Source organism: Leucoraja erinacea, chromosome 8 (assembly GCF_028641065.1).
Source record: "Leucoraja erinacea ecotype New England chromosome 8, Leri_hhj_1, whole genome shotgun sequence".
In the NCBI taxonomy this organism is placed as follows: domain Eukaryota; kingdom Metazoa; phylum Chordata; class Chondrichthyes; order Rajiformes; family Rajidae; genus Leucoraja; species Leucoraja erinaceus.
Genome location: NC_073384.1, coordinates 58230766 through 58244373, shown reverse-complemented (window position 1 = coordinate 58244373; position 13608 = coordinate 58230766). Strand labels below are relative to the sequence as shown.

The window sequence follows — 13608 nt, the reverse complement described above, 5'->3', positions numbered from 1 at the left end:
GGGAGCTCCGGCCCTGGCCGCCGACGATAACTTCTTGCACATTGCTGCTCGCACTCTGCTTTATTATTTTCCCTCCCTCCTGCGGGGGGTCACTTGTTTCGTTGGACTTGGTTCCCACACGCACGGCCAATCGCGTCCTCCACCTACACTCCCCGCCTTCATCCTCGCCGCTGCCGGTGGCTGGCTGGGTCTGTCTTTAGAAGAAGATGTCGGCAGCAACGGCCGTGGTGACAGCGGCGGAAAAAGTGGATGGGTTCACCAGGAAATCCGTGCGGAAGGCGGCCAGGCAGAAGCGATCGCAGGGATCGTCACAATTCAGGAGTCGAGGCAGCCCGATTGAGATCCAGCTTCTCCCGCCCCTCAAAGGTACAGAGGTTCTGGGACTAACCGTGTACGTTGAAAATATGTATGTATCTAGGTTCAAAGAACACACCTATGTCGCCCTTCGAAGATCAAACACTTGCCCCCCCCCCCCAATCTAACCCTGTAATGCCATCCTCCCCCACTCATTCATTTGTAAAAATAGTAAGAAGCAGAGAGCGTGCCTCATGCTGGAGCCTCTAGGACATCAGATACACCTGGCATCGCAATAGTCATTTGATGTATTTTTCTCCAATATTAATTAAGGTGGATCAACCTGAGTATTATTAACATTTGACATAAAGAAATGTTAGGAAAGTGATCAAAATTGTGCCTCTATGAGGTGGGCCTTAAGGAACATCTTGCTGCAGGTAAAAGAAGAGGCAACCAGGCTTGGGGTGTGAATTCCAGAGGTTAAGGTTGTGGTTTCCAGTCAATTTCATTAGCATGATCCAGTTGAAACATTGGGATTTTTTTGGTGACCTCAAGATGCTGCAGACATCATGTAATAAGCATCATGTAATAATACGGTTTCGGCCGGAAACGTTGCCTATTTCCTTGGCTCCATAGATGCTGCTGCACCCGCTGAGTTTCTCCAGCATTTTTGTGTACCATGTAATAAGTATATTTTGCTATGCAGCAGAAACAATGAACTCAGCAAATGCTGGCTTACAAAAAAAGGCACAAAAAGAGGCCATGCAGCATCTCTGGAGAACATGGATCGATGGGTTGGGACCATTCAGACTGATTGGGGTGGGTGGGGAGGACAGACAGGACAAAGCTTGGCCATTTTGCTATTCCTGACCAAGTGCTTTTGCCCCAGACCATTGGCTTTGGGCATTAAAGGTTAAAGCTCTGGCTGATAGAGATGGAACTGCTAAAATTGTATTTGAGGGTCTACCTTTTAAGGTTAGAAGAAATTACAAAGGTACGGAGGGATTAGAAATCAACAGATGGAATTCTAAAATGGGAATTTAACTGGGAGCTAGTGTAGATTGGGGAGTGCAGAAAAAAGATTTAAGGGTTCCATTGGAATAATCAAATATAGTGGGAACTGGTATGTGGATGACAGAGTCTTCGCAGTGGGTGAGCCAAGCCTGTAAATAGTAATATGGAATCAGAAGTTATTCTTGAAATTAAAATTACCACTGTTGTTGCAGTCTGAACACTCTCAGATGTTTGCCAAAGAGATGGTTGGAATTAGTGGTGGTATTCGGTAGGTGCGACCCAGTACAATCAGGAAATTTTCACTAAAGTAGATATGGATTTTGGTGAAGCAGTCTGACAATCTAATATAATTGTAGGCTCCAAAGAAGTGTTGATAAGATAGATACATGTACTTGGTGCTTTAAGCACATGTGGAAATTGCTGTTATGTTTGCTAACACGTTCGAATATCATTGGTACACGTGACAATAAAAGACCTTTGAAACCTTTAATACGTGGATAAGTAATGGGAAGTGTCCAAAGCTCTTGAAGAACAACATTTCTAGTAATACAGGACTGGAAAGAGAAGACACTGCATGTTACTTTTATTTTGTTTATGATGATGGATTAAAACAAAACCTATCTATTGGGGAGGTATTGGAAAAGGCTATTTGTGGCCATGTAGTAGAAGTAGAAAAGCATACAAATTAAGAGTTAGGGCAGTTAATTCGCTATTTATCTTTGAATGTATTGCAATATGCAAATTCTGTTACTTTTGAATTCTTTGATATATGCAGAATTCAAATGTTACTGCTCCATACTGGATGCATTTCGTACCATCTACGAGTGTGCACGACAATAGTTATCGGTATTGGTTTATTATTGTCACAGGTATCAAGATACTGTGAAAACTTTGCATGCGATCCAGTCAAATCATATTATTTTAATTGCCAAAGCTTTCTATATCAGCACATAGAATTAAATTACATAGGATCCTCACAACCCTGTTATGTTTACCACTGAGAATGTCACCTACTGCAGAAGCCACTGAACGCAAGTTTTTTTGCAAGGAACCCTTATTCTGCCTGGGATAAATGTGGCCATTTTCTCGATCATTGCTGGTCCAAATGTTGAAATTCCTTAACCTAGCAGGTTTACGAGAGAGCCTTTATTTCACGGATTCAAAATATGTCAGATGTGTCACCGATAGTTGTGTATGGATTGAGAGAATGGATTTAATGGTTCCAATTTAAATGGTGAATTTGACAATGATCTTTCCATCCCATAAGTGAATTATATATCGAACAATACAGCACAGTAGCAGGTGTTCCGCCCACAATCTTAACATGATGCCAAATTAAACTAATCTCCTTTGCCTGTAAGTGATCCATATCTAAATTCCCTTCATATCCATGTTCCTATCTATAAGCCTCTTAAATACCACTATTGTATCTACATCCACCATCAACACTGGCAGCACGTTCCAGGTACCCACCATTCTGTATTTTAAAAAAAAGAACAAAATTGCCCTGCACAACCTTTACATTTTGCCCCTCTCATCTTAAAGCTATGACATTTCCTCCCTGGGGAAATGATTCTGACTATCCTATTTATGTGTCTCATTATTTTATGTATTTCTGTCAAATCACCCCTTAGAAAAAAAGTTGCACTTTGAGATCTATAATTGCTTTAACCTTCACCAAACCCAGATGATTGATGTTCAAAATAACTTACCATATCAATGCAGAATTGTCATTGTGATTTAACTACTTACCACTCAACACTAATATGCCTACAAATTGGGCTTCAGGTATTTTTACTGTGCTCTATTTAGTACTAACACCCAATTGGAAGTCACAAAAATTGTGGCAGAATTGGGACATTTAAGATACCATACTGTAGTTTACACCCTTTCAGAGAAGTTAAAATCTGACGTGTGCGCTTTGAAGCTGCTCTTTGTTGGTCTGCAAGAGCAATGACAATCATATCCTGACCCATGGAAAATAGCCAGTGTGTTTAAAGGATCTCTGCATGAGAGCCTTGGATACATGGTGGGCAAATTGAATTTGTGCTTAGATGAAATGTAGCAGGATGTGACCAGTTTATTTTCCTAATGTGAGTGACTTCTATTGGAAATTGATGCAGGCATTTCAAGACCAATATGAGTTTGCTTTTTATGAGCAATATGGATCCAAGTCATTCATAGATATGCAGTAATATCTGTTCCAGAACAGATTTAATTCCAGAAATATCGTATTCAGCTAGAAAAGTGCAAATATTTAGGTGTTTACCTCTCATTCACCAAGAATACATAGGAGTTAAGATTTCAGCTTGCGTTTGTTCAGAAAAAGTTTAGATACCTCATCTTTCCCCCTTCCTGACCAGCCACTGATGTTGAAAATCAAAAAACCTTCTTTTCTGAAGGCTTAACGAAAAATGAAATCCCTGGATTTCACCCAAGAAGATTCAGATATTAAAAATATTAACTGGTTTTAAATTAATAGAAAAATAATCTAACAGTGTGAAACAATTATAAAGCGTTTTGTAAGATTAAGATTTAAGTAATAGCGTTGCTTCATTTTAGAAAGCAATCTATTAAAATAATATTTGTCCTAATATGTGCATGGGAGCAGTGCAGAAATTTGTTTGGCATTGTTCAGTGCGGTGAATAGAATTCAAAGCAATTTGATGCAAACTTGCTTACAGAAAGGTTCATAACTGCATTATTTTACTGCAGCGAACGTTGATAACTTGCTCTAGTGAAGTATTAAGTGATTTCAGAGTGGCTATTACAAATGTATTGCCATGATATAAAAACAATATTTCTGGATGGTTTTGCTGTGTAGAATTTTGATTGTTTTATTGCCATTGCTTTTGATGTCCAACAAACATTTTGATAACTTTTTGATATCTTATTTTGCATGTTTAGTACAGTTTCTGGCATTTTATACAAATACCTGGTGATGGTGTCTTGAGAATAATTATCTTGTATTAATTAATTAACTTCCTCTTCATGTTGTAATTTCAATGTACACAAATATTAAATGTTAATTAATTTTATATTCCCTTTGGAGTGATGAGAAAATTGTTGGCACACACACACACATCTCCTTTCATATTTTTACTGCCATTTGACATTGGTCTCCTCTAGTACCTTGAAATATTCATCACATTGCTACATTTGCTGGTAATTTTAATGTTTTTCATTCACTGTTTGAGGCTCTGGTGTCCAACTACAAAAAGGTTTACTTTTGTGTTAATTTAGTGAGACTAAGTGAATTGTGGATATATAGTAAATTATTTGAAGTTACACAAGAGTACATTGTTTAAATCGCTTGGAATACACCAAAGTCAGAAAATCTTGGTAATCAAATCTAATACTTGAGAGATATATTGGAAATTTGTAATCATCTGTGATTGCCTCATAAGTTTGCAGGAAGAGTAATTCATATTGGGGATTATGTACATTTATCTGTGTTATGCATATATTAAAAAAAATGCCTTTTCATGTAGAGCATTGTGAGGGTCCTGCATTTAACATTTGGGAAATGTGAATATTTTTTTAAGTTCTTTCTCTGCTTTGTAAAGTTCAGAACATTGGCAGATTCTGTAACATTTTGGCATGTTATTCTTTGTTGGATGCTCAGTGTTTTGCTTTCTAAAATGAAGAAAGCCCAAAGTTTTTTTGTGCATTCATTTATTGAATACAAGCCTTTAAGAAGATGTGATTCATTTAATGGTAATTATCTGCAGTTGGGATTTCTACTCTGGCTACCAAGAAAAAAATGACTGTCCTTCTGAATTCTTTAAAGGTGCAAACTTATTCATTTTTCCATTGTTGTGCGATGTGATGATATCACACTCTGATGCTTTTCATTTGGTGCAAAATTGCTTTTTGCCCAATGTGATCTACTCACCAGCAACATGTCAACTCCACCTTTCTCTTTCTCCCTTACTTTCTTCCGGGTGTGCCTCTCTCAATCTCTTCCCTTCGTAAACTGCATAAAACGTATAGCAGAAATTCACCTGAAGTTTTTACTTTCTTGCTGGTCAATAGTATTGATCAGCTAGAAATTTGATTAGAAAAGATTTCCAGTACAAAGCTTGGCATTAGTTTATGAACTCTGTTAAATGTGCATAACTTGGTAAGATCTGCAGCAGTCTGCAATCACAGATTGATCCCAAATAGTTAAATTAAGATGCAATGATCCAGCTTTTAGTGTAAAAGACGTTCACAGAATTTGATTAGTGTCCATTGCCTTCGTAAATAATTGCCCACTGTCCATTTAAATAAAAGATTTAGTGCTATTATCACCCCCTACTGGATCTACATGGTACAATGAATCCAGTTCTAACTGCTACGATATTACTGATCTATTCTTGAAATTCCATAACCAATTCCTGATTTATCCACTCTGTGAGGCATTCCTAATTTAAACAGGTTATTTAGTTCCGCCTTGGCAAGATATATTATCACGGGTGCTGTCTTATATTTGGATAGAGTCGATGTCATGGTTTCAAATGTTTTTGTTGTTCATAAGATTTTGGATAAAATGGTCATTTTTTAGCTAGTTTTTGCAGTTTGCTTACAGATTGGTGTATAAATATAGTCAGCCGTTTTAATGGGCTGTGGCTTTATTGTATGCAACTCTCCAAACCCCCTACATTTTACCCCCTACATAGGGACATACACTTTAATCAAATTGACATAAATGGATGTCAATTTTTTTTAATGGGAATTGTTCTGACTTTTTTGTGGCGGCAGGGAAAGGGGAATTACATTTTATTTTAAAAATTCAAGAAATTAAGAGGACCTGGATGAGTGATGATGGCAAACATCAGTATAATTATTGTTTAGACTAAATAGACAGATGTGCATTTAACAACCATACTAAAAATATATTAGATTACTGTTAGAATTTCTTCTTCATATTGCTAGCTTGAATAAATGTGATTTATTGTGGGTGCTGTGTTACAATGTATTTGCAAATTCTCTGGTAGAACTTATTCTCTGGTAGAAATTACTTTTTTTTTAAAGTAATACAAAAAATAGTCAGCCTAAGAAAGTGGCAAACCAATTTGAGATGACATTGTCATATGTGATGTTTGGTTAACGGAAATGCAGTCATTAGCAAACAGGTATCCTGGCATTAACTCTTTATGAAACTTGGTTCTATATATGCTTTACTGAAACAACATACTGTAAGCACACAGAACAATCTAACAGCTCATTTGGCTGTTTGATTCAAGAATATTTTAGTTTTTCAAAATTTCTGCTTGAATGAAATCAACAATGTAAATTTAAACGATTATATTCCTATATGTTTGAAGTTACTTTGTAGAATGGTTTTGCGGTATATCCATTACGTGCTTTTGAGGTAATTCTGTTAAAGCACTGTGATGGTGTGTTCTTGATGAAATTGTTGCCTATTGTTATAGTAATTATGATATAAAATGAAGGGAATGTGTATATTTTTAAAATATTTTTGTTGCAGAATTTCTGTTTTTTAAATAATATATTCGAGTCAAAAGATATAATTTAGGGAATAGTAATTTTCCTTTTTTTTACATACTTTCTGTAGCTAATATAGTGACAAGTCTGATATGTTCCTTGACATGTCCTGGTCTAGGTATAGGAAGAAGGTTGCGTGAATTAAGTGTGGAGCTGTGTGCTGTAAAAAGATACCGACAGTAAATGGAGGTGGCGTTGTAAAATGTTCATGATCTTCATTATTTTCAAGGCAATTTAATTGTCTATGATGTTTAAAATTGAAATGATCTTATGCGGTTCTTGTAAATGAATTACTTTTTTGCTCTTTTTACAGAAAGATTTATAGAGTATTTTTTAGCTGGTATCTATTCATTTGGCAAACCTTTTGACAATGAGCAATGTTATTGGTCACCCTGCTATTTAAATTAGTAATTTTCTCCCCAAGTGATTTTGGTCCACTGGTGTCACTAAATTTATTGCCCTGATCCTGTTTTATCACTTCTTGAAACATCAACTTTTACCCCCACCAATCCATGGGAAATGGCTGAAAACTTATCTTTCCCTTTCTATTATCAACTTATGTCCCACAAAACATTGAATTATCTCTACTTATCAAATACTTTCCTCTGGCTTAAATGTGATGGTCTATTGGTCCATCACTGTCCCTGTGCTATTGGTAGCTGAGACCATGTGTTCTCAGGTTCCCCCCTTTAATCTGTATGTTGGTATGTTTTTCTACCTCGATTCCTTTTAAGAAGTTCTTTAAAACCTACCACTTTGCCAAGCTTTTACTCTCATCTTGTGTGATATCTTCTGACATATTTGTGTCACAATTTGCTGGAGAAACATCTATGATATGCTTTTTGGCTATTTTACTAAAGTCTGGGACTTATTAAAGGTGATAGAGAAATGCATGTTGGTATTCAGTGCTGTTGGAAGTTGGCGTTCTTGTTCCATGATCTGTGCTCATAATCTTTTCCGTGTGCCACATCGATCTTTATTTCGAGTAAATGGTTCCCTATTCCTGTTTTTTAAAAATATTCCTTTACTAACCTTCATATGTGACCCTTTGTATGTAGGAAATCTCAGATAGAATCATATGGCACAGAAATGGGTCCTTCGGCCCAACTTGTCCACACTGACCAAAATGCGTTATCTAAGCAACTCATTTGGTGGCGTTTGGCCCATATCTCGCCATATCTTTCCTATCCATGTACCTGTCCAAATCTTTTTTTTAATTTTGTGATTTATTGTACCTGTCTCAACCATTTCCTCTGATAGCTGGTTCTGTATACACATGTGTAAAAGGTTGGACCTCGGATTCCTATTAAATCTTTCCCCTTTCACCTTAAAGCTATGCCATCTAGTTCTTCATTCCCCTACCCTGAAAAAAAAACTTTAGCCATCACCCTGTCTATTCTCCTCAGATTTTATACACTTGCGTGAAATCACTCCTCACTCTTCTGCACTCTAAGGAATAAAGCCCAAGCCTGCCGAACCTCAGGTCTTGGAAACATTCTCGTATATCTTCTCTGTACTCTTTACAGCTTAAGGGCCTCCTTCTTATAGTCAAGTAACCAGAAACTAAACATAATACTTCAAGTGTTGCCTCACCATTGGTTTATAACATAATGTCCTAACTTATATACTCAATTCCCTGACTGATGAACACTAGCATGCCAGACACTTCACCACCCTATTTACCTGTAACACCAGTATCAGGGAAATTTTGAAAAGTTCCAGCCTATGATTTTGTGAGCTATTTGCTAAGACCCCCAAGATGTAGATATCTCTTAAATATAAAACACTTAACTTGTGTATCAAACACACTACTCCTGCCAGATCTTGTAACAAAACATTTATCTGTAATAAATTGCATCTGCCAATATCAATTCCATATGTATTCTCATTCCTAATTTGATACCATTTTACAAATCTGGACACAGGACCAATCTCTTCTTTCATTTAAGGGCAGTGCAGTGGTGCAACTGATAGAGTTGCTGCCACACAGAGATCCGGATTTGATTTATATGTGGAATTTGCACATTCTCTCTGAGACCACGTGGTTTCCTTCAGATGCTCCTCCTTCCTCCACATCCCAAAGATGTGCTGGCTTGTAGATGAATTGGCCTCAGTAAATTGCCCAAGTATGTAAGGAGTGGATGCATTAATGGAATAATATAGAACTTGTATGGATGGTAGGCCTGGACTTGGTGGGCCGAAGCACCTGTTTCCATGCTGTATCTCTAAACTAAACTAAAATCATTTTTTTCTAAAACTTAACTGGTCTGCATATTGTTACATTGCATTGGTAATAGCTTGTGTACTTGGACACTTCATTTGGTTCTTTTTGTGAATCGATTTTAATTACTTTCATTTGTTCCTGTTTTGTTCAGTTCTGTTGCTTGTATCTGAACAAAACTTGAAATTTTCAGACATTTCAAGCATTAAAATATAATGAAAAATAAAATAAAAATGGAAGTTTCTGGGAGCCTACTTGTGGAGCCCCATAACAGATTGGTTGATTGCAATGGCATCTATAAATTTGCCTCTGTCATCACTGTAGTTGGTCAAATTACTGGTGGTAACGGGTCCTTACACAGGGGAGAGATAGAACACATGACTGAGTGGTACCGCAACTACAAACTCAATGTCAGCAAGACTCAGAAAGTAATTGACTTCAGAAAGGGGAAATCGGGAGACCACGCAACAGCTTTCATTAGTGGGTTGGCGGTGTAAAAACTTAGCAGCTTCAAATTCCTGGGCGTTTGCATTTCAGATGACCTAACCCGGGCTTACAAATAGATGTAATTGCAAAGAAGACAAGCCAGTGCCTTAGAGGTTTAAAGTGATTCAACATGGCACCAAATAAAGCCAAATGACTATTTGAAGCCAGCTAAATGCAATAAATCTGGCACATTAGAAAACTATGAATGTTTCTTTTAAATTGTTTTTAACTAATTATGTACCTTTTGTGTTGATTCCTACTCTAGTCCAGATTTATTGTTCTTTTTCAAATACTTTTGATATTTCAATTCAGCCATGTGGCATATAGTGGAGAAGAAAATTACTTGTTAGCAATTGGTAGCTTTTCTTGTGTTTCCTCTTTTTGTCAGTGACTTGATTGTCCCAAGCAGATTAAATGAACACTCAATTCATATTAGTAGCACATTTTTTTACTCTTATATTCACAATAGTTATCAGGAGCATAGATTTATACTTTAAACATTTTACAATAATATTTGCAGTGAGCAAGAATTTAAATTTCAAAACTTTTTGCTGATGGAGAGGAACACAAGAAACATAAGAGCAAGAGTAGGCTCTCAGGATAGTGAGGCCAGTGTGGTATATATTGATATGCTTGGACTGTTTGAGATCAAGGAGGAAATGCTGTAGGGTGTTTTGAAAAGTATTAAGGTGGTAAATCCCTAGGGCCGGAAGGGATCTATCCCAGCTAATTAAAAGAGGCAAGGATTTGCAAGATCTTTGTATCCTTTGAAGATCAATGAAGATTTTTATATCCTCTCCAGCCAAAGATGAGATACTGGTAGACTGGAGGGTAGCCAATGCTACTCCCTTGTTTAAGTGGAAGTAAAGAAGTAAAGGAAATTATAGGTCAGTGAGCTTCACATCAGATAGAATATACTCACGTTCATAAGAGAATTGAATCATTAGGGATGGTCAGCGTGGCATTGTCCGCATCAGGTCATGATGTCTAATTTGATTTTAGTTTTTGAGCAGGTGGTGAAGGTGATTGATGAGGGTAGTAGGGCAGTAAATGTTGTCTACATGGACTACAGTAAGGCATTTGATATAGTCCATCATGGTAGGCTAATCCAGAAGGTTAAGATGCATGGGATGAATTGATAGTTTGGATTCAGAACTGGCCTATTCAAAGAGGGTGTATTATCCTAGCTGGAAATCTGTGAACGGTGAAGTTCTGCAGGGATCTGTGCTGAGACCTGTGTTGGTTGTGATATACATATATATATATATATATATAAATGACTTGGATGCAAATGTGTTTAAGAAGGAACTGCAGATGCTGGAAAATCGAAGGTAGACAAAAATGCTGGAGAAACTCAGCGGGTGAGGCAGCATCTATGGAGCAAAGGAAATAGGCAATGTTTCCGGTCGAGACCTTCAGACTGATGTGAGGGTGGGGGAAAGAAGAAAGGAGACAGTGGGCTGAAAGAGAGCTGAGAAGGGGAGGAGAAAGCAGGGAATACCTGAATTTAGAGAAGTCAATGTTCATACCGCTGGGGTGCAAACTGCCCAAGCGAAATATGAGGTGCTGCTCCTCAAATTTACGGTGGTCCTCACTTTGGCCATGGAGGAGGTCCAGGACTGAAAGGTCGGATTCAGAATGGGAGGGGGAGTTGAGGTGCTGAGCCACTGGGAGATCAGGTTGGTTATTGCAAACCGAGTGGAGGTGTTGGGCGAAGCGATCGCAAAGCCTACGCTTGGTCTCACCGATGTAGAGCAGCTGACACCTAGCGCAGCGGATGCAATAGATGAGATTGGAGGAGGTGCAGGTGAACCTCTGCCGCACCTGGTAAGACTGCTTAGGTCCTTGGATGGAGTCGAGGGGGGAGGTAAAGTGACAAGTGTAGCATTTCCTGCGGTTGCAAGGGAAAGTGCCAGGAGAGGCGGTGGTTTGGGTGGGAAGGAACAAATTGACCAGGGAGTTACGGAGGGAGTAGTCTCTGCTGAAAAGGAAGATGTGGCCAGTGGTGGGGTCCCGTTGGAGGTGGCGAAAATGTTGGAGGATTATTTGTTGTATGTGACGGCTGGTATGCAAATGTGAATGGATTGATAAGTAAATTTGCAGACAACACCAAAATTACTGGAGTTGCAGACAGTGAAGAAGGTTGTCAAAGGAGATAATTAGTTAATTAAGGAGATAATTATGTTAATTAGAGAAATGGCAAACAGAGTTGAATCCAAGCAAGTGTGAGGTGGTGCACTTTGGTAGGTCCAATATAAGGGGGAAGTATACAGTTAATAGCAAGACCCTTTATGTCAGGGGTCGGCAACCTTGTTCAGCATAGGGCACAGGATGCATGTCTGTGAGCGGATGGCGGGCCACATCTATCACATGTACACATGGATCCCGCCCCGGATGGCAGGCATCAAATCACGTGTTCACATAGATCCCGCCCTTTTGAGGATGTTACCGGAGCACTGTCCTCTAGTTACGGGCACTCACCAACATGGCGTACCTATGGACCATTGCCATGGCTCTGTCCTGAAGACGGTGGCTCAAATACTCACACTCACTCATCCCCGGCCTATTGACAACCCCGATCCCGACAATGAAGCCCAGACACAGAAGGTGCACAGCCGTGCTGGCGGTTTTGCGCAGGATGTGGTACAGCCAGAGCTTGGCGCTGCTCGGTGACTCTGCCATTGCGGCCAAAGGTGATCTATGATTGCGGCCACCAGGGCAGGCCTCCTTGCGTCACCGCGCCTGGGCGCCGCGGCCTCAGGCCGGGAGGTACCGGAGATGACAGAAGTCTGCGGGCTGGATAATTACTGGATAAATGTACACCTGGGGCCGGATGATTTCGGGTTATGAGCCGCATTAGTGCCGACCCCTGCTTTAAGACATTGATGTGCAGAGGGGTGCAAGTCCATAGCTCCCTGAAAGTGGCAACACAAGTAGAGAGAGTGGTAAAGAAGGCATATGGTGTGCTTGCATTCATTGGTTGGAGTATTGAGTATCGTCAGGAACTCATGTTACTGCCTTGTAAACCTTTGGTTAGGTTGCATTTGGTGTATAGTGTGCAGTGTGGTCACTCCATTATATGAATGTTATGGAGACATTGGAGGGGGTGCAGAAGAGGTTAACCAGAATGCTGCCTGGTTTAGAGGGTTTTAGCTGGAAGGAGAGGTTGGACAAACTTGGATTATTTGCTCTTGAGTGTCGGAGATAGAGGGAAGACTTGTAACAAGTTTATACAATTATGAGGGGAGAAAAAGAGGTTGCATAGGGGAAGGGAAGTAGGTTAGAGGTTGCCTAAAATTGGAGAATTCAATGTTCATACCATTGGGTTGTAAGCCACCCAAGTGAAACATTAGATGCTGTCCCTCCAGTCTGCTTGTAGCCTCACTGGCAATGGAGGAGGGCCAGGACAGAAAGGTCAGTATGGGAAGGGAAGTTAAAATGTTCAGCAGCTATAGATCCAGCAGCCTTCGTGGACTGTGTGCGAGAGTTCAGTGAAATGGTCGCTAAGGCTATGCTTGGCCTTGCCTATGCACAGGAAGTCACTTCGGGAACACTCGGTAGAGGAGTTGCATGTGAACCTCTGTCTCACCTGGAACTACTGCGGGGTCACTGGATGGAGGCGAGGGAGGAGGTATAGGGACAGGTGTTGCATCTCCTATGGTTGCCGGGGAAAGTACCTGGGATGGGGGTGGTTTGGGTAGGAAGGGATGAATAAATCAAGGAGTTGCGGACCAAGCATTCTGTGCGGATGGCGCCAAGCAGAGAGGATGGGAAGATGTGACTGGTAGTGGGATCACATTAGAGGTGATGAAAATGTCAGCAGATGATGTATTGGATGTGGAGTTTGGTGGGGTGAAGGTGAGGATCAGGCAAATTCTATCCTTGTTCTGTTTGGGGGAAGTAGGGAGCAAGAGTAGGACTATTGGACAGAGAGGAGATGCAGTTGAGGGATCCATCTATAACAGAAGGGGGGAAACCATGTTTACTCGAGAAGGTGGCCAAGAAAGGAAAGTCTCGTCTTGGGACTAGAGATAGAGGAATTGAGGGTAGGGGAATAGCGTCTTTGCAAGAGGCAGGATGGGTGGAAATGTCGTCCAGGTAAC

The 13608-nt window shown here is 39.8% G+C and overlaps 1 protein-coding gene across 2 annotated transcripts in view; it reads left to right on the top strand.

Annotated features, from left to right (window-relative positions):
- The first annotated feature begins 42 nt into the window (after window positions 1-42).
- Window positions 43-13608, top strand: part of ppp2r5a (protein phosphatase 2, regulatory subunit B', alpha isoform) — a 111097-nt gene continuing 97531 nt past the window's right edge. The window contains exon 1 of one of the 2 annotated variants that reach the window (XM_055639776.1): window positions 43-366. In XM_055639776.1, coding sequence (XP_055495751.1) covers window positions 207-366 — 160 coding nt within the window. In that variant the 5' untranslated portion in view covers window positions 43-206. The remainder of the gene's footprint in view (window positions 367-13608) is intronic. The other variant, XM_055639778.1, reaches the window with a different exon arrangement.